Source organism: Periophthalmus magnuspinnatus, chromosome 10, assembly GCF_009829125.3.
Source record: "Periophthalmus magnuspinnatus isolate fPerMag1 chromosome 10, fPerMag1.2.pri, whole genome shotgun sequence".
Taxonomy (NCBI): domain Eukaryota; kingdom Metazoa; phylum Chordata; class Actinopteri; order Gobiiformes; family Gobiidae; genus Periophthalmus; species Periophthalmus magnuspinnatus.
The window spans coordinates 5662568-5689191 of NC_047135.1; the positions used below are offsets into that span (position 1 = coordinate 5662568).

General features: G+C 39.4%; 5 protein-coding genes and 1 pseudogene across 5 annotated transcripts in view; all 6 read right to left on the reverse strand.

The window, feature by feature from the left end:
* Positions 1–11083, reverse strand: part of LOC117377461 (protocadherin gamma-C5-like) — a 157628-nt gene extending 146545 nt beyond the window's left edge. Inside the window, exon 1 of the mRNA XM_055224815.1 lies at positions 8714–11083. Within this exon, the coding sequence (XP_055080790.1) occupies positions 8714–11083 (2370 nt within the window). The remainder of the gene's footprint in view (positions 1–8713) is intronic.
* LOC117377468 (protocadherin beta-15-like) lies at positions 312–2774 on the reverse strand. Its single transcript, XM_033973905.1, has one exon. The coding sequence runs from the start codon at positions 2772–2774 to the stop codon at positions 312–314; it is 2463 nt and encodes an 820-aa protein (XP_033829796.1).
* On the reverse strand, positions 4838–7237 carry LOC117378016 (protocadherin gamma-A11). The gene has a single exon (XM_033974557.1). It carries the CDS (start codon positions 7235–7237, stop codon positions 4838–4840), a length of 2400 nt encoding a protein of 799 aa, XP_033830448.1.
* A 3359-nt stretch (positions 11084–14442) lies between the features above and the next one.
* Positions 14443–16845, reverse strand: LOC117377475 (protocadherin gamma-A11-like; annotated as a pseudogene).
* Positions 16846–18751: 1906 nt separating this feature from the next.
* On the reverse strand, positions 18752–21139 carry LOC117378017 (protocadherin gamma-A11-like). The gene has a single exon (XM_033974558.1). The coding sequence runs from the start codon at positions 21137–21139 to the stop codon at positions 18752–18754; it is 2388 nt and encodes a 795-aa protein (XP_033830449.1).
* A 1845-nt stretch (positions 21140–22984) lies between these two features.
* LOC117378018 (protocadherin gamma-A11-like) lies at positions 22985–25372 on the reverse strand. The gene has a single exon (XM_033974559.1). The coding sequence runs from the start codon at positions 25370–25372 to the stop codon at positions 22985–22987; it is 2388 nt and encodes a 795-aa protein (XP_033830450.1).
* Positions 25373–26624: the final 1252 nt, after the last annotated feature.

A 26624-nucleotide genomic window follows, 5' to 3' on the forward strand; every position in this document is an offset into this window, starting at 1 on the left:
CTGCTTTGACTGAACCACGTAAAAAGAAGAGGGTGGACACAAAGAAAAGATCCCAGCTCACGAGTCAACAGCGACACTTAGAGTACAATTAGAAGATTGCAACAAAACCAAAAGGACAAGATTAAAAAGAATAAAGAATAATATATTTTCATTAAGACGGAGACATACAAATGTTCACCTTCAATGTAATAATGTAATAATGATAACTCTGTCCAAGGTGCTGAAAATATATAAACGAGTTTAATATGTAATTGAAAACATTTGTCATGTAATTAAAACTAAAAGCATATGAACAAAACATTGTATTGATGTTAAATAAAGTTTCTAACCTCTAGAGGAGAGTCCGGTTCGTCCAGGATGCTCTTCTCACTCTGTATCCGCTGCATAGTCCCTGTTGAACTGGGATCCATTATCAGAACGTTCTGACTACCAGCTCTGCCAAACTTACAGTCATTCTTTCTGGAGTCTGTGGTCCTGCACGTGTCGTAATTGTACACGTGTGGGAGGGTCCCTGTGCCCAGAGTGTCTGAGTAACGTGGAGGATAATATGGGATCACTGGCAGATTGGAGTGATACAGGATGCGAGACTGTCTCCATCTGTAGATTTTCACTGATATAATGACCACTACACACGTGATGAACAGAAAGGAGACTACAGCCAGAGCCAGCACTAAGTAAAAAGTCAGGTTGTCATTGTACTCCTTGTCGTGCGTAAAGTCAGTGAACTCAGACAGTACTTCAGGAAAGCTGTCCGCCACCGCCACGTTAACAATGACTGTAGCTGAACGAGAGGGCTGCCCGTTGTCCTCCACTATAACAGTCAGTCTCTGTTTCACTGCATCTTTATCAGTCACTTGGCGGATAGTTCTTATTTCTCCATTCTGTGAGCCCACTTCAAACAGCGCCCTGTCTGCGGCTTTCTGCAGTTTATAGGAGAGCCAGGCATTCTGTCCAGAGTCCACATCCACAGCCACCACTTTAGTGACCAGATAGCCCACATCTGCTGAACGAGGCACCATCTCAGCCACCAGAGAGCCCCCAGTCTGGACTGGGTACAGCACCTGAGGGGCGTTGTCGTTCTGGTCCTGAACCAGGATTTTCACAGTCACGTTGCTGCTGAGAGGAGGAGAGCCTCCGTCCTGCGCTTTGATTACGCACACAAACTCTTTGGTTTGTTCATAGTCAAAAGAGCGCGCTGCACTAATATGTCCGTTTTCTGAATTTACAGAGATATAACCAGTAATAGGAGATCCACCGATGTCACACTCCTCTAAAATATATGACATACGCGCGTTCTGGTTTTCATCCGCGTCTTTTGCAACTACATTTATTACAGAATAACCAGGAGAGTTATTCTCCATTATTGTCGCGCTATATTTGGCACGTGTGAACACTGGGGGGTTATCATTCACATCTGAAAGCTTTAATTTCAGTGTTTTATTAACTGAGAGTGGAGGCTTTCCCAGATCCGAGACAACTACTGTGAGGTTAAATTCTGATACACTCTCTCTGTCTAAAGGTGCGTTGGTTACCAGCGCGTAGTAATTTCTAACATTAGATTTGATTTCAACAGGGGCACTTCCTTCCACTGAACATCTTACCTGTCCGTTCTCACCTGAATCAAAGTCTTTAACATTAATTATACCGATGGTGGTGCCCACTGTCACGTCCTCTGACACAGGACTAGTGAATGACATCACGCTAATAACAGGCGCATTGTCGTTTACGTCAATAATATGTATTTCCACTTCACATGTATCCGTCAGTCCTCCTTGGTCTCTGGCCTCTACTCTGAACTCCACTTTCTTGTCCGTTTCATAATCAATATCTTTCGTCACATAAATTTCGCCAGTGTCTCGATTTATATCAAAGAAATCTGCGACCGATGATTTAGATTTTGAAAAGGAGTATGTCACCTGGCCGTTTGCTGCATCATCTACATCACTGGCATTTACTGTGACAATAAGAGTCCCCTTTGGTGAATTTTCAGTAATAGCAGCTTTATAAATACTCTGATTAAACACAGGGGCGTTGTCATTGGCATCTAAGACAATTATATTTATATTTACTGTACCAGATCTCTGTGGACTTCCGCCATCAACAGCCACTAATTTGAGATTAAGGTGCGGCTGTTTCTCTCTGTCTAAAGCATTCTGTAGCACCATTTGAATATATTTACTCCCGTCGGTTTTAACCTGCTCTTTCAAAACAAAATTGTCATTTGGAGTCAATACATAGTTTTGCAATCCATTTTCTCCTACATCAGAATCACCTGCAGCCTCCAAATCAAAGCGCGATCCAATTGTGGCTGATTCGCTTATTTCAAAATCCAAGTGTTTACTCTGAAATGTGGGCGCATTGTCGTTTACATCCAGCACCTCTATAGTCACGGGGTGTAACTCCATCGGGTTTTCCAGTAAAATCTCAAAGGTGAAGCTGCAGGGCGTCACGTCTCCACAGAGCTGCTCTCTGTCTATCCTCTCATTCACCACCAGAGTCCCTTTGTCTGTCTTCAGCTCGGCGTACTGAACATTTTCTCCCGTCACGATACGAGCTCGGCCTGAACGAAGCCTTTTTATGTCCAAACCCAAGTCCTGTGCGACGTTACCAATAAGAGAGCCCTTCCTCATTTCCTCTGGGATTGAGTAGCGGATCTGTGCATCGACTTGAATCAAAAATAACATCAAGAAAATACACGACGACACAGCCTGTATAGATGGAACGAAAAATCGCCACCTTGATCCCCCGTTCTGTGGTTGTTTTTTCAATGCCATATTATCAGGGACTCGTTGAGCTTCTGAATTTACAAATAAATCAATCCAATGTTGTAAATTTGTTTATCCTTTCCAGCGGCTATATCTGTATCCTAGTTACATGTAGATGCGAAAAGCTACACCTTCGGATAAAACGCAGCAAAGATGGGAGGGTTAAGCAGATACAGAAAACAGCTGAAATTACCTCACAGGACAACAGCGTCGCTATGAGGCCAGAAAGCGACATTAGAAGTGTTCCCTTGTACCGAGGACCCACTGCGACTGTCAACGTCAAACCCATGAGACACTTATCTGTGCTTTTTGAGACATTGTGCTTTCATTCAAGTTTTCAGGCAAAAGTAACAGAAACAAAGGCATTTTCATTATATATTTATTGCATTAATAACCTTGAAACACAAGGAATAATAAGTATATTTTCTGTCATTAGGGGTATTTCTTTTAAGTAATGAAAAAGAGGAATATATATAATTATGTAGTAATCTAAAATCTAAAAACATTAATAATAATACTAATAATACTAATATATAGTAGTATAGTATAGTATTTCTTTTAAGTAATGAACAAGAATATATATATATATATATATATATATATATATATATATATATATATATATATATATATATATATATGATATATATAATTCCATATATCTTACATATATATCTTCTGTATGTATATACAATGTAGAAAGTAGTAAAATAAATACATACATGAATAAATAAATATGTGAATGAATAAACACTGAATGAGAGGGTTTGTGCAAACTTTTGACTAATAGGGTAAACTGAGCACAGCTCCGCTGGTCCACTTTGACTGACTCACATAGTGACCTACTTTTAAGCAGAGGAATGAGTGCAAGCCCAAGGCTATGGCACACATTTAAATTTGCATTACTGATGAATGTTACTGCTTTGCAAATAGATTTTGTTATTCTAAAATGCAGAGTTTTATTTTAATTTTATTTTTTATCAGAATTCTGCATAGTAATATTGTGGTTATTGAGCTCTGACTGCAAAATGGCAGTATAACTGATTTTGTTTTTTTGTTGTTTTTTTTTTTTTGTACTGTTAGAGAAAGCTTTGAAAGCTGAACAGATGTCGGTGTGTAAGAAATGTGTTGTGATCCCTCGCTTGTCAACAGAAAAGTAAATAGAACAGGATCAGATGCAATGTGTGTGAAGATGTTGAGATGAAAGCATAGTTTAATGAATGAAATTGAGTAGAGCTTAAGTAGATAAAATGATCTTACCTGCTGGAAGATGTCATTCAGCACACATGGGAAAATATGCCAAAAAAAAGAGAGAAAAGACAAGATGTTTATTAACATATGTATTACGTGTGGTTAAAACATTTGAATTTTTTTTTTTTTCTCTGTACATCATTTTAAACACAGCAATATGGTGTAAAGTAACAGAAACAAGACTGACTGGGGAAAGGGGAGCTGTCCCTGGTGCTGATGAAACAGCAACCCAGGAATAACTTCTAAATTCTAAATTCTAATCATGAATACTTTTGTCATTTTACCCTGCCTCTTCAGTATCATATTCATTGGCTGTAACAAGGAGAAGTCAGGTTAAATAGTTTTTATTTATGCACTATATGCATTATAAATATGCCAACAGAGAGTGTGAAGACACCTTTTCAACACCTGGGTTACATACTTTTAATTATTGGAAGAAAGAAACAAATAAAGAAAATGCAAAGTTATTCAAAGAGAAAACACTAACACATAAGGTTACAAGATCTGTTTTATAAAGCACTTCAAGACCAAGTTATTACTTGGTCTGGAACTCTCCGCTCTCCACGTCTCCAAGCATTCAGACAAAGCAATGACATATCCATCAAAAAACATAGTTTATATTTAAATATCCACATAAGATGGATCATAACTATACATACATACATTTTGCATATAAGAACGATACGCAAACAACAACACTAACAATAATACTATTTATTTGATGACATTATTAATATATTTCTACCATAGTTTCTTTAAATTGAACAAAGTAAAACAAAGAGGGGAATCATCTTGACTTAGCTGACTAACAGCTGTATTTTTTACGTAACCACGTAGAATGGATGCTGTACACCTGCACTGACACCTGCAAACTGCTCTGCACTCGTGCGCCCTAGCGTGCTTTTCAGATAAGCTGCACTTCGTTTCTTCAGCGTGTCTGTGTCTGTGTTTGAGCTGAATCGAAAGTCCCCTCTCCAGGAGCCAGTGGTCAAAAATGAATCAAAACGTTCATCATTAAAGAGAGTCCCGCAACGACTCAGTTCTGTAAAAGAAGGCGGGCAATAGGTAGCAGGAAAAACAGGCAGAGTGGCGCTATTTGAACGGTAAATGGAACGAGGCCTATAAAGTTTAGCATAAAAAAACCCACCAATAAAAAGTATAAAAAGACAGGAAATAACCGAAAGCGCTACGATTAAATGAAACGTTAAGTTATGGCTGTCTTGAGATTCTTCCTCAAACTCAAATAATTCATTTAATACTGGTAACCCAGATGTAATTATAATGTTGACTGTGCACGTAGCAGAGAGAGACAAAGGTCCGTTATCGCTCACTAAAATGACCAAACTATGCTTCGGTTCATCGCTTTCCATAAATACTCGAGCAGTTCTAATTTCGCCTGTTGTCTGGCCAACATAAAACAAATGAGGCTCAGTTGCAGTGATGATTCTGTAAGAAAGCCAAGCATTGTGACCCGAGTCGCCATCAACTGCCACCACCTTAGTAACGAGGTAACCTTTGGGCGCGTCAACAGGAACCAGTTCTTCAGCATTAAACCCACGGCCCTGAACGGGGTACAACACAACAGGTGTGTTGTCGTTTTGATCTTGGATAAAAACATTAACTGTACAGCTAGAGGAAAGAGGTGGTTTACCCCCATCTTGAGCTATTACGATAATTTTGTAGTGCACAGAGTTTTCATAATCAAAGGGACGCGAAGTGAAGAGCTCCCCTGTTTCTGAATTGATAGTAAAGAATGACCCATCCTCTGTGTCTTTGTGCTTTGTAATTTGATATTGTATTTTGGAATTTGAGGAAGCGTCAGGATCTTCCGCTTTTACTGCTATAACAAAAGTGCCAACTGGCTCGTTCTCTAAAACACTTGCAGTATAGTCATTCTGCGTAAAAGTCGGTGAGTTGTCATTCATATCACTGACCGTAATGGTTAGTATTTGGAAGCTCGAGAGAGCAGGAGTACCTCCATCAGTAGCCACAATCTTAATGACATATTTTTCTTGAATTTCTCTGTCTAAAATGTTATCAGTTACTAACATAAAGTAATGTTTTACATCTGATACAAGTTTAAAAGGAACATCTTCTGATATTGCACATGTAACATGCCCACTCCTCCCCGTGTCCAAGTCATACACATTGATAAGAGCAACCATAGTTCCAGGTTTGGAGTCTTCCAGTACATTAGTGGAGGCTGACTTTATTTCGACCGCAGGTTTGTTGTCATTTATATCAGTGACATCGATTATGAGCTTGCAGTGTGATGTCTGACCACCCCCATCTTTTGCCTGCACATCTAGTTCGTAGTTATTCGCCTCCTCAAAGTCAATAACACCAGCTACAAGGATCTCTCCGTTCGCATGATTAATTTCAAATAACTCCTCCATTTTGTGACGGAAGGAGTAGGTGATAGTCCCATACAGACCGTCATCTGCATCCGTTGCGTTTAGTCTGATAACTGTAGTACCTAGGGGTGAATTTTCAGGTACTGAAACTTTGTAAACACGCTGGGTGAAAACTGGGACATTGTCATTTACGTCCAAAACACGGATAAGGATAGAAGCCGTCCCAGATTTTGCTGGATTTCCCCCGTCAATGGCACTGATTTTGATTATGTGTTCTCTTTGCGCTTCATAATCTAAAGCTTTTTTCAAAACTAGTTCAGGGTAAATTAGGCCATTTATGTGACCACTGTATTCCAGAATAAAATGATCATTGGGGATCAATTTGTAATTACGCACAGAATTAGTACCCAAGTCTGGATCCTGGGCGCTCTCTAGAGGAAACCTTCGTCCAGTGTCGGTAGATTCGAGTATATCTAACTTTATTTCCTCAGTTGCAAATACGGGGCTGTTATCATTTACATCTCCAATATCCAAAACTATACTGTGTGCTTGAAGCGGATCCTCGAGTAAGAGCTGATAATGCAGGGTGCAGGCAGAAGTTTGTGCGCACAACTCCTCTCGGTCTATGCGCTGGCTGATCATCAGATTTCCCGACAAAATGTCCATTTCAAAGAGTCGAACGGTGCCTTCTGAAACAACATGGGCTCCACGAGCACGAAGGTCCTTAACTCTCAGCCCTAGATCTTTAGCCACGTTTCCAATTACGTGTCCACGCTGCAACTCTTCTGGAAGCGCATACCGGACTTCACCATACGACACAGCAAATAGAGGGGAAAACAACCAAAATATATGCACAGGCTGATCCATGGTTAGGAAAATATTTGCATTGGGTCTACATGCGAAGATCAAAACTGTCCTGTGATGCACCAACTCTGTGCTTTTTCTGTGGCTGTGTTAATCATGCTCTACTAAAGGGGGCTGTCGGCTTACGGTTCTCGCTCTACATCCCCATTTCTCTCTCTTGCTGCCTGACTCACATTCTCTCTCTCTCTCTCTCTCTCTCTCTCTCTCTCTCACACACACACACACACACGCACGCACGCACCTACACACACACAGACGCACACAACTGACCCTATTTTCTGCGACGATTCACAATGTTCACAATGTTATGCTGTAATATGTGCGCCAGCTTTTCTTTAACCTACTATTTCAGTTCTACTGACACAGATTGCAGAATGTGTCACGCCACAAAAGATCGGGAAATAAAATGAAATGAAATAAAATACTGATTTGCACTGACTTATAATCTTCAGCATTGCATCAAAAGGATATGGCGAACAACTACCCCCAGTGGGTACTCTGACGCACTGCACACTCTTACAACAAGCATCATATCAGAGTGGAAATTTGCTTTAGAGATATTTAAATTATTTAATGTATATAATCAATGTACAAATTACAATTTAAATATACAAAATATGTAAAGATAGAATGCATGCAATTGCCTTTAATTTTACATTACTTCAACCTGTCTTTGTCTAAAAGTTTCAAAATTGGCTTGTGATGATGATTAATTTATGGCACACTGTTGTATACAGTAATTAATGTAAAACAGTGAATAGAAAGTTACACTGTTACTAATTTGTGTAAATTGTAAATTGTGATTTTAGGCATTTCAGAGAAGTCCTGCTCACCAAACATGGCATAAATTACCTTTCAAACTAGAGGAAAATATCCACACCACTGTTCTGTATCATCAAAACAAATCCTCAATTTCTCAACGATTTCACCTGGCAACCCACACTCACACTACTGCACATGCACTACTATTACTGCCTAATGCCATTTTAAAATGACCTGCAAAACAAAGTATTGACTATCATGTACAGTTTAGCACAATAAAGCAATGAGAGTTTTTTGAAATTAGCTAGGGCACTTTTTAATAATGACTTAAAGATTATATAGCCCAGACAAGTGTCTTACTGCTGATATGGACAAGTCTGTGGAGATTGTGTGTGGTATAAGGAAAGAACTGTCTGGGGTCACTATCGCAGTGAAGCTGTGAACACTCATGTTACCATCACCATGTGTGGAGTGAAAGAATAACACAATTAAAGTATCGTTAACTTTGTCTAAAAAGCACAGTATGAATCATATGTGTATATATATATATATATGTGTATATATATATATATATATATATATATATATATATATATATATATATATATATATATATATATATATATATAAACACTGCCTGAAAGCCAGTGGTCTAAGATATGGATGAAAAATAAGACTGTATAATAAACATGAAATGTTGAATACACATTTTCATACCTCAGAGCATTCTTCTAAATCTCCAAAGACTTCAGAAAAGTCAGTGGGGCTTTTTCTCAGTGTCTGATCTGCAGGCAGCGTGTTGTCATTGTAGGACGACACAAACTTAAAGTCACTTGTCCTGGATCCAGTCGTCATGTATCCATCATAGTTGTAAGTGCTGCGTAAAGTTCCTGTGCCGTCAACATCTGCATAATTAGGAGGCAGATAACCACTGGGGATTGCAACTGCTCCATCAAACAACAGTCTGGGCTTCCTCCTGCGACAGAACCTCACACCCAGGACAATAATAATGAAGGTGAGGAAAAATGTGGACACTGACACCAGTGCAATGATCAGATAGGATGTCAGCTTTGAGTCCCTCTCATCATAAGAAATGTCCTTGAGTTCAGGCACTTCAGCCAAGTTATCAGAGATCAGTAAATACATGGAGCAGGTGGCAGAGAGAGGAGGCTGTCCGTTATCCCTCACTGACACAATAAGGTTCTGTTTCATGCTGTCAGATTCAGAGACGTCCCGCTGGCTCCGGATCTCTCCACTGTGGAGACCGATAGTAAAAAGTCCAGGATCAGTGGATTTGACTATGTGATAGGACAGCCAGGCGTTCTGTCCAGAGTCTGCGTCCACTGCTATCACTTTGGACACCAGAGAGCCTGCATGTGCAGCTTTAGGGACCAGTTCAGTCATGAAGGAGTTCCCCTCCGGGGTGGGGTACAGTATTTGGGGAGAGTTGTCGTTCAAGTCAGATATAAACACATTGACTGTCACGTTGCTGCTGAGTGGAGGAGAGCCATTGTCTCTGGCCATCACATGGACTTTAAAACTCCTGAACTGTTCATAATCAAAAGCCCTCACAGCATGGATCACCCCTGTGTCTCCATTAACAGATACATAGGAGGACACTGGGGCCCCATTCACCTCACCAGGTAACAGAGAATAAACCACTGTCCCGTTTTGTCTCCAGTCTGGGTCTCGAGCAGCAACAGAACATAAAGTGGAGCCAGGTTTGTTGTTTTCAGTCACATGTGCGCTGTAGGACTGCTCCTCAAACACAGGAGGGTTGTCATTGATGTCAGCTACAGTTAAGTGGACAGTTTTAGAGGAGGACAGAGGAGGAGAGCCCTCGTCAGTGGCAGTGATTGTAATGTTGTAATCAGACACTAGCTCACGGTCCAGCTGTTCTGTGGTCACTAAAGAATAATAGTTTTTAATGGAAGTTACTAACTTGAAAGGGACCCCAGTCTGAAGGGAGCAGCGGACCTGTCTGTTGTTCTCTGAGTCTCTGTCCTGCACATTAATGATGCCCACCTCTGTACCAGGAGGGGTATTTTCTGCTATTGTATCTGACAAGGATTTTAAACTGACCACAGGAGCATTGTCATTGACATCTGTGACAGAAATTATGACTTTTCCATGTGATGACAATCCTAATCCATCTTTTGCTTTAACACGTATTTCAAATGAGGCTGTGGCTTCAAAGTCAATGTTGCCAATAACTCTTATTTCCCCTGTTTTTGGATTTAAACTGAAAGTCTTTTTCACATCTTCAGTAACACGCCCAAAATCATAACTCACATCACCATTGACACCTTCATCTGCATCAGTCGCACTAATAGTCAGCACTACAGTGTCTAGTGGGGAGTTTTCAGGCAGACTGGCTTTATACACGGCCTGGCTGAACACAGGGGCGTTATCATTAGCGTCCAATACAGTGACGTGTATGGCCACGGTCCCTGATCTCTGTGGAGACCCGCCATCAAAAGCTGTCAAAATCAAATCTATTTCCTGTTGTTTTTCACGATCTAATTCTTTATCCAGCACCAGCTCGATGGTATTTCCTGTAATTATTAACACAAAGTTCTCGTTTTTGTTTACACTGTATTGTTGAATTGAATTCTGCCCCACATCCTCATCGTGCGCCTCCTCTATCAGAAAACGAGCCCCTCTGCCTGCATTTTCACTCATCTCAAGACCAATAACCTCTTCATTAAATTTAGGTGCGTTGTCATTAATATCTTGGACGTGAACGCTAATTCGGTGCAGCTCCAGAGGACTCTCCAGAACAAGCTCCCGTTTAACGACACACGACGCCCTTTCACCACAAAGCTCCTCTCGGTCAATTCTGTCTGCAACAACCAGGTTTCCGTTGTCCACGTTTACGTCAAAGTAGCGCTTCTCCGTCCCCTCGGTGTCAATGCGGGCTTTTCTGTGGCTTAATACGCCGCTCTTCAGACCCAGGTCTTTTGCTATATTTCCAATAACCCATCCTTGTTTGGTTTCCTCTGGTAAGGTGTAGCTCACGTCTCCACACGCTGCCTCAATCCACATAAAGAACAATAAAACTGCACACGTTTTCTTCAAAAATTTCATGGTCCCGCCAACAATGAACAGACGCGTGAAACAAGCATCCGTTGTGATCAGCGAGCCGTTTTAAGTTTTTCTTGTCAAATCAACGGGAGCTGGGTAAAGGGTGGTTTCAGTGTGTCATGTACTGGCATATAGCGCCACCGTGAGACTAACAAAGTAAATGGATTCGTTCTTACTGTTTGCTGAAGTATTTAAAGTGTTTCAATTGGAAAAACAAAGTCCAATCTTATCCAAGTGCCATACATTGTTGATTTGGATTAAACCTATATTTATTATAATGTTTTTGGAATATATGTATGTATGTATGTATGTATGTATGTATGTATGTATGTATGTATGTATGTATGTATGTATGTATGTATGTATGTATGTATGTATGTATGTATGTATGTATGTATGCATGCATGTATGCATGCATGCATGCATGCATGCATGCATGCGTTGGTTGATTTATTTATGGAGTGTTTTCAGCAGAATCCGTGTTTGGATAAGAAGAGATAATGTCAAAATTGTGGGCCTTCTATTTTCATTTGGAAGATATGTAAGTAGCCTGTAATATGTGCAGAACATCTGAATATAGTGTCTGTGTAATATCTTGATCGTGAAAAAGCGAAGGTTTGTGAAATTGGAAAAAAAATATATAGTTGCCTTTAATTTGACGTCTGTTCAACTGGTCTTTGGACATTGAGTGGCCTGTAGTGACAATTAATTTAATGCACACTCACGTTTATTTTAATTTACAAAACACATTTAATTATAAAATTTACCATTCATTCTTGTCTGAAATATATAAGCGTTTCACACAGCAGTTTAAAAAAAAAAAAAAAAAAAAAAAAAAAAGTTTACTAGAGGCTTTTCTCAATAGTGAAAACAAGTATTTAAATCTACTGAGTTGCAAGTGAAATATATGATAAATATCATATTTAAATAAAAGCTGCATACAAATAAGAGCAAACATCACTTTTCTACTTTTCTATATATTCTTATAAACTAAACCTGACCTTTTAAAAAGTTTTCACATCTGGAAATATGGCAAGAAAAAAAAAAAAAAAAAGAAAAAATCCAAATATATGTCCAGCAATTGAAAATAAATAACTCAGATTTCAAACTCTATACAATCAAAACAAATCCTCAGTCTCTAAAAGGTTTCATCCATGGAAAAGAAGGTCATATTAGAAAGCCTAAACAACTCACATGAACACAATTACACTTTACGCACTAGCATTAGCTTATACCGTACAATTATCTGCAAAGCACCAATTAGATATCTACACGTTTTAAAGTAACAAAGCAATCAGACATTTATGAAATGAGTGAAGGCACTTTTTCTTATGACACAAAGATTATGGAGCTCAGAGAAGGGTCTTACTGCTAATAAAGACCAGTCGGTGGAGAAAGCATGTCAAGATCACAGTCTGGGGTCAGACTCCCTTGTAGGAAGTGGGTGTGTGTTACTATGTTCCCAGATCATGCTGCTCCCAGTACATATGAAACAGGAAGTTACTGGGGGAACACAATCACCTGTACATGAAGAAAAGTTCCAATGTTCCCTGTACATGCATGTTTCCACCCTGTTCTTAAAGCTCACACTGTCCCTAACCCTAACCTTATAAATACCACAATTTGAGTCAACTTTGAGTGTCCAAAAAGTGCTAGATCAATAAAAAGCATTTTTATTATGCTTCACACAATAGATTCAACTTGACCTACTGCATGGCCCTAGACAAATATTGTTTATTGAAAATGATTTAATAAAGCAAGAAAATGACAACATAATTGTTTAGCTCATATTAGGTATCGACATGTACAACCTCACTTTGACTCAAAACTGCAAAAGTATGGACACTAATTGTTAACTGCAAACAAACAAATGCAATGTATAGACATGATCATTTATGCAGACACCAGGGTAGTATAGCTTTTGGAGCCAGTCAAATCCTGTATGTCCAACTATATCCCATGAAAGAGAAGACTCCAACAGAAGCGATCAATGCATTTCTTTTTGGACTTTCACTGCTGAAATATGACAACCTCATGTAGTGTAACATCACATTATAGGGCCAATGAATATGTGGAGAGGGAGTAGTGAGCTTGGTCCTAACCCAGGCCCTCTGCCTCCTCTTCACATATGACTATGTTGCACATCACAACTCCAACTCATAACAAATAGTGAGGAAGCTGCCTTCAATTTTTTTTTGTTTAATTGGTGGCCCTGTTTGAACCCTCTGTATGATGAACAGACTCTCCAACAAGTATTTGCAGTAGTGTGCTCCCTAGTGCTCATCATGCAGCTATGGACCTTCCATCCCAGCACTTTGCTTTCCATTTCTGTCAGTCTCTGTGTGTATTATACATGAATGTCTGCTGCTGTGTGCCTAAAGATAACTGAACTCAATTGTATTGAATTCATTCATCATAAAGCATGCACGGAAGGGACAGGTTTTTTCTGTGGACCCTCAGCTGCAATATGCTCTCCTAGAAGCTACTATCAGCTTTGACTGTCTTAAGATAGTGATTTACATCATGGAAGTCAGCATGAGCAGCTAATGAAAAGAGATGGGAAGGTGGTTGGCTCCTTTCTGTCAAACCTGGCCAACATCTAATCCACATACGCAGCACCAACATCCTCCAAACCCCACACACTCTGGGATCGGTCTCTTCTGCACTCTCACATCAGGACCACTTAAAACGCATAAGAACAAGTCATAAGAACAAGCAGGCTGTGCAAAAGTTTCTACCCATGAGCAGACTTGCTACTGGTTCACAACTCAAGATACAAAATACTTAACCTAATGTTCCTTTTTGATGAACAATAAGGTAAGAGACGTATTAAATGTGTTGATATATCCTGGCAGCTAACTGCAAGCCTTCTTCACAACTGTGTTGATGAGGTGACTACATTTCACCTGGACGGAATCTGTGCAATTTTAAAGTGTTTTTATTTATTTGAATTTGAAAATAGATTTATCAAATTATCAATTGAATTAGTTTTCATAAAGGTTTTGTTCTATTTTAAACAACAGCAATAGAGAAAATGTTATTGCTTCTAAATGTGAGAATAATACCAGGAATGTAAGTGTAAATAAGAATGTGTTGTTTGAGCAAGTAAAAAAAAATATCAAAAGACGGAAATGCACAATACAGATCTGCGACACATGGCAACAGACAAAAAAATCATCAAAAAACACATGGAAATTATTCTTATTCTTACTCTTCTTATTATTATTAATGATAATAATAATAATAATAATAATAATAATAATAATAATAATAATAATAATAATAATAATAATAATATTAATAATAATAATAAGAAGAAGAAGAAAAAGAAAAATTCCTTAAATTATTGTATACCAGTCTGATTAAAATGCTGATACACTGATACTTTTTCATACCTCAGAGCATTCTTCTAAACCTCCAAAGACGTCAGAAAAGTCAGTGGGGCTTTTTCTCAGTGTCTGATCTGCAGGCAGCGTGTTGTCATTGTAGGACGACACAAACTTAAAGTCACTTGTCCTGGATCCAGTCGTCATGTATCCATCATAGTTGTAAGTGCTGCGTAAAGTTCCTGTGCCATCAACATCTGCATAATTAGGAGGCAGATAACCACTGGGGATTGCAACTGCTCCATCAAACAACAGTCTGGGCTTCCTCCTGCGACAGAACCTCACACCCAAGACAATAATAATGAAGGTGAGGAAAAATGTGGACACTGACACCAGTGCAATGATCAGATAGGATGTCAGCTTTGAGTCCCTCTCATCATAAGAAATGTCCTTGAGTTCAGGCACTTCAGCCAAGTTATCAGAGATCAGTAAATACATGGAGCAGGTGGCAGAGAGAGGAGGCTGTCCGTTATCCTTCACTGACACAATAAGGTTCTGTTTCATGCTGTCAGATTCAGAGACGTCCCGCTGGCTCCGGATCTCTCCACTGTGGAGACCGATAGTAAAAAGTCCAGGATCAGTGGATTTGACTATGTGATAGGACAGCCAGGCGTTCTGTCCAGAGTCTGCGTCCACTGCTATCACTTTGGACACCAGAGAGCCTGCATGTGCAGCTTTAGGGACCAGTTCAGTCATGAAGGAGTTCCCCTCCGGGGTGGGGTACAGTATTTGAGGAGAGTTGTCATTCATGTCAGATATAAACACATTGACTGTCACGTTGCTGCTGAGTGGAGGAGAGCCATTGTCTCTGGCCATCACATGGACTTTAAAACTCCTGAACTGTTCATAATCAAAAGCCCTCACAGCATGGATCACCCCTGTGTCTCCATTAACAGATACATAGGAGGACACTGGGGCCCCATTCACCTCACCAGGTAACAGAGAATAAACCACTGTCCCGTTTTGTCTCCAGTCTGGGTCTCGAGCAGCAACAGAACATAAAGTGGAGCCAGGTTTGTTGTTTTCAGTCACATGTGCGCTGTAGGACTGCTCCTCAAACACAGGAGGGTTGTCATTGATGTCAGCTACAGTTAAGTGGACAGTTTTAGAGGAGGACAGAGGAGGAGAGCCCTCGTCAGTGGCAGTGATTGTAATGTTGTAATCAGACACTAGCTCACGGTCCAGCTGTTCTGTGGTCACTAGAGAATAATAGTTTTTAATGGAAGGTACTAACTTGAAAGGGACCCCAGTCTGAAGGGAGCAGCGGACCTGTCTGTTGTTCTCTGAGTCTCTGTCCTGCACATTAATGATGCCCACCTCTGTACCAGGAGGGGTATTTTCTGCTATTGTATCTGACAAGGACTTTAAACTGACCACAGGAGCATTGTCATTGACATCAGTGACAGAAATTATGACTTTTCCATGTGATGACAATCCTAATCCATCTTTTGCTTTAACACGTATTTCAAATGAAGTTGTGGCTTCAAAGTCAATGTTGCCAATAACTCTTATTTCCCCTGTTTTCGAATTTAAACTGAAAGTCTTTTTCACGTCTTCAGTAACACGCCCAAAATCATAACTCACATCACCATTGACACCTTCATCTGCATCAGTCGCACTAACAGTCAGCACTACAGTGTCTAGTGGGGAGTTTTCAGGCAGACTGGCTTTATACACGGCCTGGCTGAACACAGGGGCGTTATCATTAGCGTCCAATACAGTGACGTGTATGGCCACGGTCCCTGATCTCTGTGGAGACCCGCCATCAAAAGCTGTCAAAATCAAATCTATTTCATGCTGTTTTTCACGATCTAATTCTTTATCCAGCACCAGCTCGATGGTATTTCCTGTAATTATTAACACAAAGTTCTCGTTTTTGTTTACACTGTATTGTTGAATAGAATTCTGCCCCACATCCTCATCGTGCGCCTCCTCTATCAGAAAACGAGCCCCTCTGTCTGCAGATTCTCTTATCTCTAGACTAATAACCTCTTCGTTAAATTTGGGTGCGTTGTCATTAATATCTTGGACGTGAACGCTAATTCGGTGCAGCTCCAGAGGACTCTCCAGAACAAGCTCCCGTTTAACGACACACGACGCCCTTTCACCACAAAGCTCCTCTCGGTCAATTCTGTCTGCAACAACCAGGTTTCCGTTGTCCACGTTTACGTCAAAGTAGCGCTTCTCCGTCCCCTCGGTGTCAATGCGGGCTTTTCTGTGGCTTAATACGCCGCTCTTCAGACCCAGGTCTTTTGCTATATTTCCAATAACCCATCCTTGTTTGGTTTCCTCTGGTAAGGTGTAGCTCACATCTCCCCACGCTGCCTCAATCCACGTGAAGAACAAGAAAAACACACAGATTTTCTTTAGAAATACCATGGTCCCGTTAAGAACGAACAGACGCGTAAAACAAGTATGCAGTAATTGCAATCAGCGTTACGCACGTCCTAGGTTTCCACATTCAAAACTACAAGTGGATAATGGGTGGCTACAGCTCAGGCCAGGCTCATATACTGGCAAACAGCGCCACCGTGAGCTAAACTGTGTCATTAAAAATCTTGTTTTTCGATTATATACTTTAAAAATTAGAATCTTGTTTCACAAATGCTTTCATCCTGTTGTCAATAAGGATCAAATTTATGGGCTATGCATTTTTATTGTTTGTCCAAAAACACATAACAGTGACTTCACTGATGTATCGTGTCTTTTATGAGGCCAATGTCTAAAGTGTGTAAAATAATAATAATAATAATAATAATAATAATAATAATAATAATAATAATAATAATAATAATAATAATAAATAAATAAATAAATAAATACATAAAATAATACAATAATAAAACTCACAAACGTTTTCTTTTAGCAATCTAATTATTTTGGTTTTATTTTCAAAATAAATGAAGCCATGCTGTCTAAATAATGTCCACTTTTAAATTTGGAATTATGGATTTTAAAATAGAAAAGTAAATGTATTTATAACTGGAGAAATTCATTAAATTCTGCTTGAAATAAAAAACAATGAACTATGATGATTTATTTTGTTCACACTACTTGAATACACACAGTAAACTAAACAATCAATTTTATCAACAGGACAAAAGGTTATTTGAGTGAATATGTTTTACTTTTCATCCCAGTCGCTTCTACAGTTCTGGTCAGATCGCTGATGGACACTGCCTTGTATCTATCTGAAGGGTAGTCCACGATAAATCTGATCAGAACTGAAAAAGTTAGTTGTAAGAGCAGTAAAACATATTCATTTAAATTACTTTTTGTCCTGTTGCTAAAATAGAATTTTTATTTTACTATGGATCATATCTGGATGTCTGGGTGATCACACAGATACTTGAAAACATGTTTACAACATATGAATCACTGAACATTTGATTGGTATTCATGCACTGAATTATATTTAGGTCAGTATGAACTTTAATTCAATACCCGCTCATCAACAATGGCATATTCAGTTGTTTTTGCTCATCTCGTGTTATGTCTTCATAATTATTGAAAGGGGGTAATTATCCACATTTAGATAAAGCACAAGGTAAAAGTGAAAAAGAGTAGGAGTGACATGTCAGGAAAAACAGCACTGACTATAACCCATACAGGACATAAAAACATCAGCCTCAGATCAGAGCAAAAATGTGATTTGACTCACGTTTGAAATATCAAAATGACTTGAGCCTCAAACAGAAGCTCACAAAAAATAAATCAATATAAATAATCAAAAAATATCTAAATGGTATATTAAAGTATTCTTATTATGGCACTGTACATCTTGCAACACATAGAAGGATTATACTGTATGTCTTGAGTTTTAGGCAATACAGTCAAATGGAAATCTACATGTTCCAAAGCATTTCATCTGACAAACACCTGTTGATCTCAGACAGGTAAAATTCTCAAAATCACAGCACAAACTGCTTTAACTGTTTGTATTTCCTCAAAATGAAAATGTAAGTAGAATTGTAATGTGTTATTAAAGGCACTTTGTCACATACTAAGCACCAAACAGGGTATTATGTTTTACACAAAAACACATACAAATTATGTGCAAAAAGAGACAAAAATATTTTTCATCTTGACCGCGAGCTACAATGCCAAAACAACTATTGAATAAATCATTAAAATAACACTGCTGCTGGTTATAAAGACCAAATGTAAAATAACATTGCCCAAGAATCATTGGCCCAAAATGTCAATATGTGAAATTATTTTAAGAGGAAACAACATCTAAACATATAGGACAAGAAACGCAAAAGAAAATAAATAAATATTTGATTTAATTGCAGTTGCATACCTCTGAGAATTCTTCTAAATCTCCAAAGATGTCAGAACAGTCAGTGGGGCTTTTTCTCAGCGTCTGATCTGCAGGCAGCGTGTTGTCATTGTAGGACGACACAAACTTAAAGTCACTTGTCCTGGATCCAGTCGTCATGTATCCATCATAGTTGTAAGTGCTGCGTAAAGTTCCTGTGCCGTCAACATCTGCATAATTAGGAGGCAGATAACCACTGGGGATTGCAACTGCTCCATCAAACAACAGTCTGGGCTTCCTCCTGCGACAGAACCTCACACCCAGGACAATAATAATGAAGGTGAGGAAAAATGTGGACACTGAAACCAGTGCAATGATCAGATAGGATGTCAGCTTTGAGTCCCTCTCATCATAAGAAATGTCCTTGAGTTCAGGCACTTCAGCCAAGTTATCAGAGATCAGTAAATACATGGAGCAGGTGGCAGAGAGAGGAGGCTGTCCGTTATCCTTCACTGACACAATAAGGTTCTGTTTCATGCTGTCAGATTCAGAGACGTCCCGCTGGCTCCGGATCTCTCCACTGTGAAGACCGATAGTAAAAAGTCCAGGATCAGTGGATTTGACTATGTGATAGGACAGCCAGGCGTTCTGTCCAGAGTCTGCGTCCACTGCTATCACTTTGGACACCAGAGAGCCTGCATGTGCAGCTTTAGGGACCAGTTCAGTCATGAAGGAGTTCCCCTCCGGGGTGGGGTACAGTATTTGGGGAGAGTTGTCGTTCATGTCAGATATAAACACATTGACTGTCACGTTGCTGCTGAGTGGAGGAGAGCCATTGTCTCTGGCCATCACATGGACTTTAAAACTCCTGAACTGTTCATAATCAAAAGCCCTCACAGCATGGATCACCCCTGTGTCTCCATTAACAGATACATAGGAGGACACTGGGGCCCCATTCACCTCACCAGGTAACAGAGAATAAACCACTGTCCCGTTTTGTCTCCAGTCTGGGTCTCGAGCAGCAACAGAACATAAAGTGGAGCCAGGTTTGTTGTTTTCAGTCACATGTGCGCTGTAGGACTGCTCCTCAAACACAGGAGGGTTGTCATTGATGTCAGCTACAGTTAAGTGGACAGTTTTAGAGGAGGACAGAGGAGGAGAGCCCTCGTCAGTGGCAGTGATTGTAATGTTGTAATCAGACACTAGCTCACGGTCCAGCTGTTCTGTGGTCACTAGAGAATAATAGTTTTTAATGGAAGGTACTAACTTGAAAGGGACCCCAGTCTGAAGGGAGCAGCGGACCTGTCTGTTGTTCTCTGAGTCTCTGTCCTGCACATTAATAATGCCCACCTCTGTACCAGGAGGGGTATTTTCTGCTATTGTATCTGACAAGGATTTTAAACTGACCACAGGAGCATTGTCATTGACATCTGTGACAGAAATTATGACTTTTCCATGAGATGACAATCCTAATCCATCTTTTGCTTTAACACGTATTTCAAATGAAGTTGTGGCTTCAAAGTCAATGTTGCCAATAACTCTTATTTCTCCTGTTTTTGGATTTATACTAAAGGTATTTCTCACATCTTCATTAACATGCACGAAATCATAACTCACATCACCATTGACACCTTCATCTGCATCAGTTGCACTAACAGTCAGCACTACAGTGTCTAGTGGGGAGTTTTCAGGCAGACTGGCTTTATACACGGCCTGGCTGAACACAGGGGCGTTATCATTAGCGTCCAATACAGTGACGTGTATGGCCACGGTCCCTGATCTCTGTGGAGACCCGCCATCAAAAGCTGTCAAAATCAAATCTATTTCCTGTTGTTTTTCACGATCTAATTCTTTATCCAGCACCAGCTCGATGGTATTTCCTGTAATTACTGAAATAAAATTATCATTTTTGTTCAGACTGTATTGTTGAACCGAATTTTGCCCCACATCTGCATCTTGCGCCTCCTCTATCAGAAAACGAGCCCCCCTGATTGCAGATTCTCTTATCTCTAGACTAATAACCTCTTCGTTAAATTTGGGTGCGTTGTCATTAATATCTTGGACGTGAACGCTAATTCGGTGCAGCTCCAGAGGACTCTCCAGGACAAGCTCCCGTTTAACGACACACGACGCCCTTTCACCACAAAGCTCCTCTCGGTCAATTCTGTCTGCAACAACCAGGTTTCCGTTGTCCACGTTTACGTCAAAGTAGCGCTTCTCCGTCCCCTCGGTGTCAATGCGGGCTTTTCTGTGGCTTAATACGCCGCTCTTCAGACCCAGGTCTTTTGCTATATTTCCAATAACCCATCCTTGTTTGGTTTCCTCTGGTAAGGTGTAGCTCACGTCTCCCCACGCTGCCTCAATCCACGTGAAGAACAAGAAAAACACACAGATTTTCTTTAGAAATACCATCGTCTCGTCAACAACGAACAGACGCGTAAAACAAGTATGCAGTATTTGCAATCAGCGTTACGCACGTCCTAGGTTTCCACATTCAAACTACAAGTGGATAATGGGTGGCTACAGCTCAGACCAGGCTCATATACTGGCAAACAGCGCCACCGTGAGCTAAACTGTGTCATTAGAAATCCTGTTTTTCGATTAAATGCTTTAAAAGTTAGAATCTTGTTTCACAAATGCTTTCATCCTGTTGTCAATAAGTATTAAATTTATGGGCTATGCATTTTTATTGTTTGTCCAAAAACGCATAACAGTGGCTTCATTAATATATCGTGTGTTTTATGATGTTAATGTCTACGGTGTGTAAAAAAAAATCAATCAATCAATCAATAAATAAATAAAATAATACAACTTACAAAACTGTTCTTTTATGCAATCTAATTATTTTAGTTTCATTTTAAAATGTAATGAGGGTATCCTGTCTGAATTATGTCCACTGTTTAGTTTTGGACTTATGGATTTTAAAAGAGAAAATTAGACATATTTTTAGTTGGGGAAATTCATTCAGTTTTGCTTGAAAAAATAACAATAAAAAATGCTGATTTATTTTGTTCTCACTACTTGAAAACACATAGAAAACTAAACAATCAATTCAAGAAGACAAAAGGTTATTTGAGTGAATATGTTTCACTTTTCATCCCAGTCGCTTCTTCAGTTCTGGTCAGATCGCTGATGGACGCTGCCTTGTATCTATCTGAAGGGTAGTCCATGATAAATCTGATCATAACTGAATAAGTTACTTGTAAGAGCAGTAAAATGTCTTCACTAAAATTACTTTTTGTCCTGTTGCCAAATATTATTTTACTATGGATCATATCTGGATGTCTGAAGATTTACACAGATACTTGAAAACATGTTTATAACATATGAATCACTGAACATTTGATTGATATTCATGCACTGAATTATATTTAGGTCAATATAAACTTTAATTCAATACCCTCTCATCAACAATGGCATATTCACTTGTTTTTGCTCATCTTGTGTTATGCTTCATGAAAATTTAAAGGTGGTAATTGTCTACATTTAGATAAAGTGAAAGGTAAAAGTGAAAAAAAGTAGGAGTGATGAATAAGAAAAAACAGCACAGAGTATAACCCATAAAGGACATAAAAACATCAGCCTCAGATCAGAGCAAAAATGTGATTTGACTCACGTTTGAAATATCAAAATGACTTGAGCCTCAAACAGAAGCTCACAAAAATGAAATAATAATATAATAAAAAAAAATATAAATAATCAGAATATATCGAAATGGTATATTAAAGTATTCTTATTATGGCACTGTACATCTTGCAACACATAGAAGGCTTATACTGTATGTCTTGAGCTTTAGGCAATACTGTCACATGGAAATCTACATGTTCCAAAGCATTTCATCTGACAAACACCTGTTGATCTCAGACAGGTAAAATTCTCAAAATCACAGCACAAACTGCTTTAACTGTTTGTATTTCCTCAAAATGAAAATGTAAGTAGAATTGTAATGTGTCATTAAAGGCACTTTGTCACATACTAAGCACCAAACAGGGTATTATGTTTTACACAAAAACACATACAAATTATGTGCAAAAAGAGACAAAAATATTTTTCATCTTGACCGCGAGCTACAATGCCAAAACAACTATTGAATAAATCATTAAAATAACACTGCTGCTGGTTATGAAGACCAAATGTAAAATAACATTGCCCAAGAATCATTGGCCCAAAATGTCAATATGTGAAATTATTTTAAGAGGAAACAACATCTAAACATATAGGACAAGAAACGCAAAAGAAAATAAATAAATATTTGATTTAATTGCAGTTGCATACCTCTGAGCATTCTTCTAAATCTCCAAAGATGTCAGAAAAGTCAGTGGGGCTTTTTCTCAGTGTCTGATCTGCAGGCAGCGTGTTGTCATTGTAGGACGACACAAACTTAAAGTCACTTGTCCTGGATCCAGTCGTCATGTATCCATCATAGTTGTAAGTGCTGCGTAAAGTTCCTGTGCCGTCAACATCTGCATAATTAGGAGGCAGATAACCACTGGGGATTGCAACTGCTCCATCAAACAACAGTCTGGGCTTCCTCCTGCGACAGAACCTCACACCCAGGACAATAATGATGAAGGTGAGGAAAAATGTGGACACTGAAACCAGTGCAATGATCAGATAGGATGTCAGCTTTGAGTCCCTCTCATCATAAGAAATGTCCTTGAGTTCAGGCACTTCAGCCAAGTTATCAGAGATCAGTAAATACATGGAGCAGGTGGCAGAGAGAGGAGGCTGTCCGTTATCCTTCACTGACACAATAAGGTTCTGTTTCATGCTGTCAGATTCAGAGACGTCCCGCTGGCTCCGGATCTCTCCACTGTGGAGACCGATAGTAAAAAGTCCAGGATCAGTGGATTTGACTATGTGATAGGACAGCCAGGCGTTCTGTCCAGAGTCTGCGTCCACTGCTATCACTTTGGACACCAGAGAGCCTGCATGTGCAGCTTTAGGGACCAGTTCAGTCATGAAGGAGTTCCCCTCCGGGGTGGGGTACAGTATTTGGGGAGAGTTGTCGTTCATATCAGATATAAACACATTAACTGTCACGTTGCTGCTGAGTGGAGGAGAGCCATTGTCTCTGGCCATCACATGGACTTTAAAACTCCTGAACTGTTCATAATCAAAAGCCCTCACAGCATGGATCACCCCTGTGTCTCCATTAACAGATACATAGGAGGACACTGGGGCCCCATTCACCTCACCAGGTAACAGAGAATAAACCACTGTCCCGTTTTGTCTCCAGTCTGGGTCTCGAGCAGCAACAGAACATAAAGTGGAGCCAGGTTTGTTGTTTTCAGTCACATGTGCGCTGTAGGACTGCTCCTCAAACACAGGAGGGTTGTCATTGATGTCAGCTACAGTTAAGTGGACAGTTTTAGAGGAGGACAGAGGAGGAGAGCCCTCGTCAGTGGCAGTGATTGTAATGTTGTAATCAGACACTAGCTCACGGTCCAGCTGTTCTGTGGTCACTAGAGAATAATAGTTTTTAATGGAAGGTACTAACTTGAAAGGGACCCCAGTCTGAAGGGAGCAGCGGACCTGTCTGTTGTTCTCTGAGTCTCTGTCCTGCACATTAATGATGCCCACCTCTGTACCAGGAGGGGTATTTTCTGCTATTGTATCTGACAAGGACTTTAAACTGACCACAGGAGCATTGTCATTGACATCAGTGACAGAAATTATGACTTTTCCATGTGATGACAATCCTAATCCATCTTTTGCTTTAACACGTATTTCAAATGAAGTTGTGGCTTCAAAGTCAATGTTGCCAATAACTCTTATTTCTCCTGTTTTTGGATTTATACTAAAGGTATTTCTCACATCTTCATTAACATGCACGAAATCATAACTCACATCACCATTGACGCCTTCATCTGCATCAGTTGCACTAACAGTCAGCACTACAGTGTCTAGTGGGGAGTTTTCAGGCAGACTGGCTTTATACACGGCCTGGCTGAACACAGGGGCGTTATCATTAGCGTCCAATACAGTGACGTGTATGGCCACGGTCCCTGATCTCTGTGGAGACCCGCCATCAAAAGCTGTCAAAATCAAATCTATTTCCTGTTGTTTTTCACGATCTAATTCTTTATCCAGCACCAGCTCGATGGTATTTCCTGTGATTACTGAAATAAAATTATCATTTTTGTTCAGACTGTATTGTTGGACCGAATTTTGCCCCACATCTGCATCTTGCGCCTCCTCTATCAGAAAACGAGCCCCTCTGTCTGCAGATTCACTTATCTCTAGACCAATAACCTCTTCGTTAAATTTGGGTGCGTTGTCATTAATATCTTGGACGTGAACGCTAATTCGGTGCAGCTCCAGAGGACTCTCCAGGACAAGCTCCCGTTTAACGACACACGACGCCCTTTCACCACAAAGCTCCTCTCGGTCAATTCTGTCTGCAACAACCAGGTTTCCGTTGTCCACGTTTACGTCAAAGTAGCGCTTCTCCGTCCCCTCGGTGTCAATGCGGGCTTTTCTGTGGCTTAATACGCCGCTCTTCAGACCCAGGTCTTTTGCTATATTTCCAATAACCCATCCTTGTTTGGTTTCCTCTGGTAAGGTGTAGCTCACATCTCCCCACGCTGCCTCAATCCACGTGAAGAACAAGAAAAACACGCAGATTTTCTTTAGAAATACCATCGTCTCGTCAACAACGAACAGACGCGTAAAACAAGTATGCAGTAATTGCAATCAGCGTTACGCACGTCCTAGGTTTCCACATTCAAACTACAAGTGGATAATGGGTGGCTACAGCTCAGACCAGGCTCATATACTGGCAAACAGCGCCACCGTGAGCTAAACTGTGACATTAGAAATTTGTTATTCGATTATATACTTTAAAAATTAGAATCTTGTTTCACAAATTATTTCATCCTGTTGTCCATAAGGATCAAATTTATGGGCTATGCATTTTTGTTGTTTGTCGAATAACGCATAACAGTGACTTCAGTGATGTACCGTGTGTTTTATGATACTAATGTTTAAAGTGTGTAAAAAAAGAAAAAAACAACAACAAAAAAACAAGTTTTAGTTTTGTTTTAAAATGTAATGAGGCCATACTGTCTGAATTATGTCCACTGTTTAGTTTTGGACTTTTGGATTTAAAAAGAGAAAAGTAGATGTATTTATAATTGGGGAAATTCATTACGTTTTGTTTGAAATCATAAAAATGAAACATGATGATTTACTTTGTTCACACTACTTGAAAACACATAGTAAACTAAACAATCAATTCTATCAACAGGACAAAAGATTATTTGAGTTGATATGTTTAACTTCTCATCCAAGCTGCTTCTTCAGTTCTGGTCAGATCACTGATGGACACTGCCTTGTATCTATCTGAAGGGTAGTCCATGATAAATTTGATCAGAACTGAATAAATTACTTGTAAGAGCAGTAAAACATCTTCACTAAAATTACTTTTTGTCCTGTTGCCAAATATTATTTTACTATGGATCATATCTGGATGTCTGAAGATTTACACAGATCCTTGAAAACACGTTTATAACATATGAATCACTGAACATTTGATTGGTATTCATGCACTGAATTATATTTAGTTCAATATAAACTTTAATTCAATACCCACTCATCAACAATGGCATATTCAGTTGTTTTTGCTCATCTTGTGTTATGTCTTCAGAATTATTTAAAGGGGGTAATTATCCACATTTAGATAAAGTGCAAGGTAAAAGTGAAAAAGAATAGGATTGACATGTCAGGAAAAACAGCACTGACTATAACCCATAAAGGACATAAAAACATCAGCCTCAGATCAGAGCAAAAATGTGATTTGACTCACGTTTGCAATATCAAAATGATTTGAGCCTCAAACAGAAGCTCACGAAAATGAAATTAATATAAATAATCAAAATATATCTAAATGGTATAT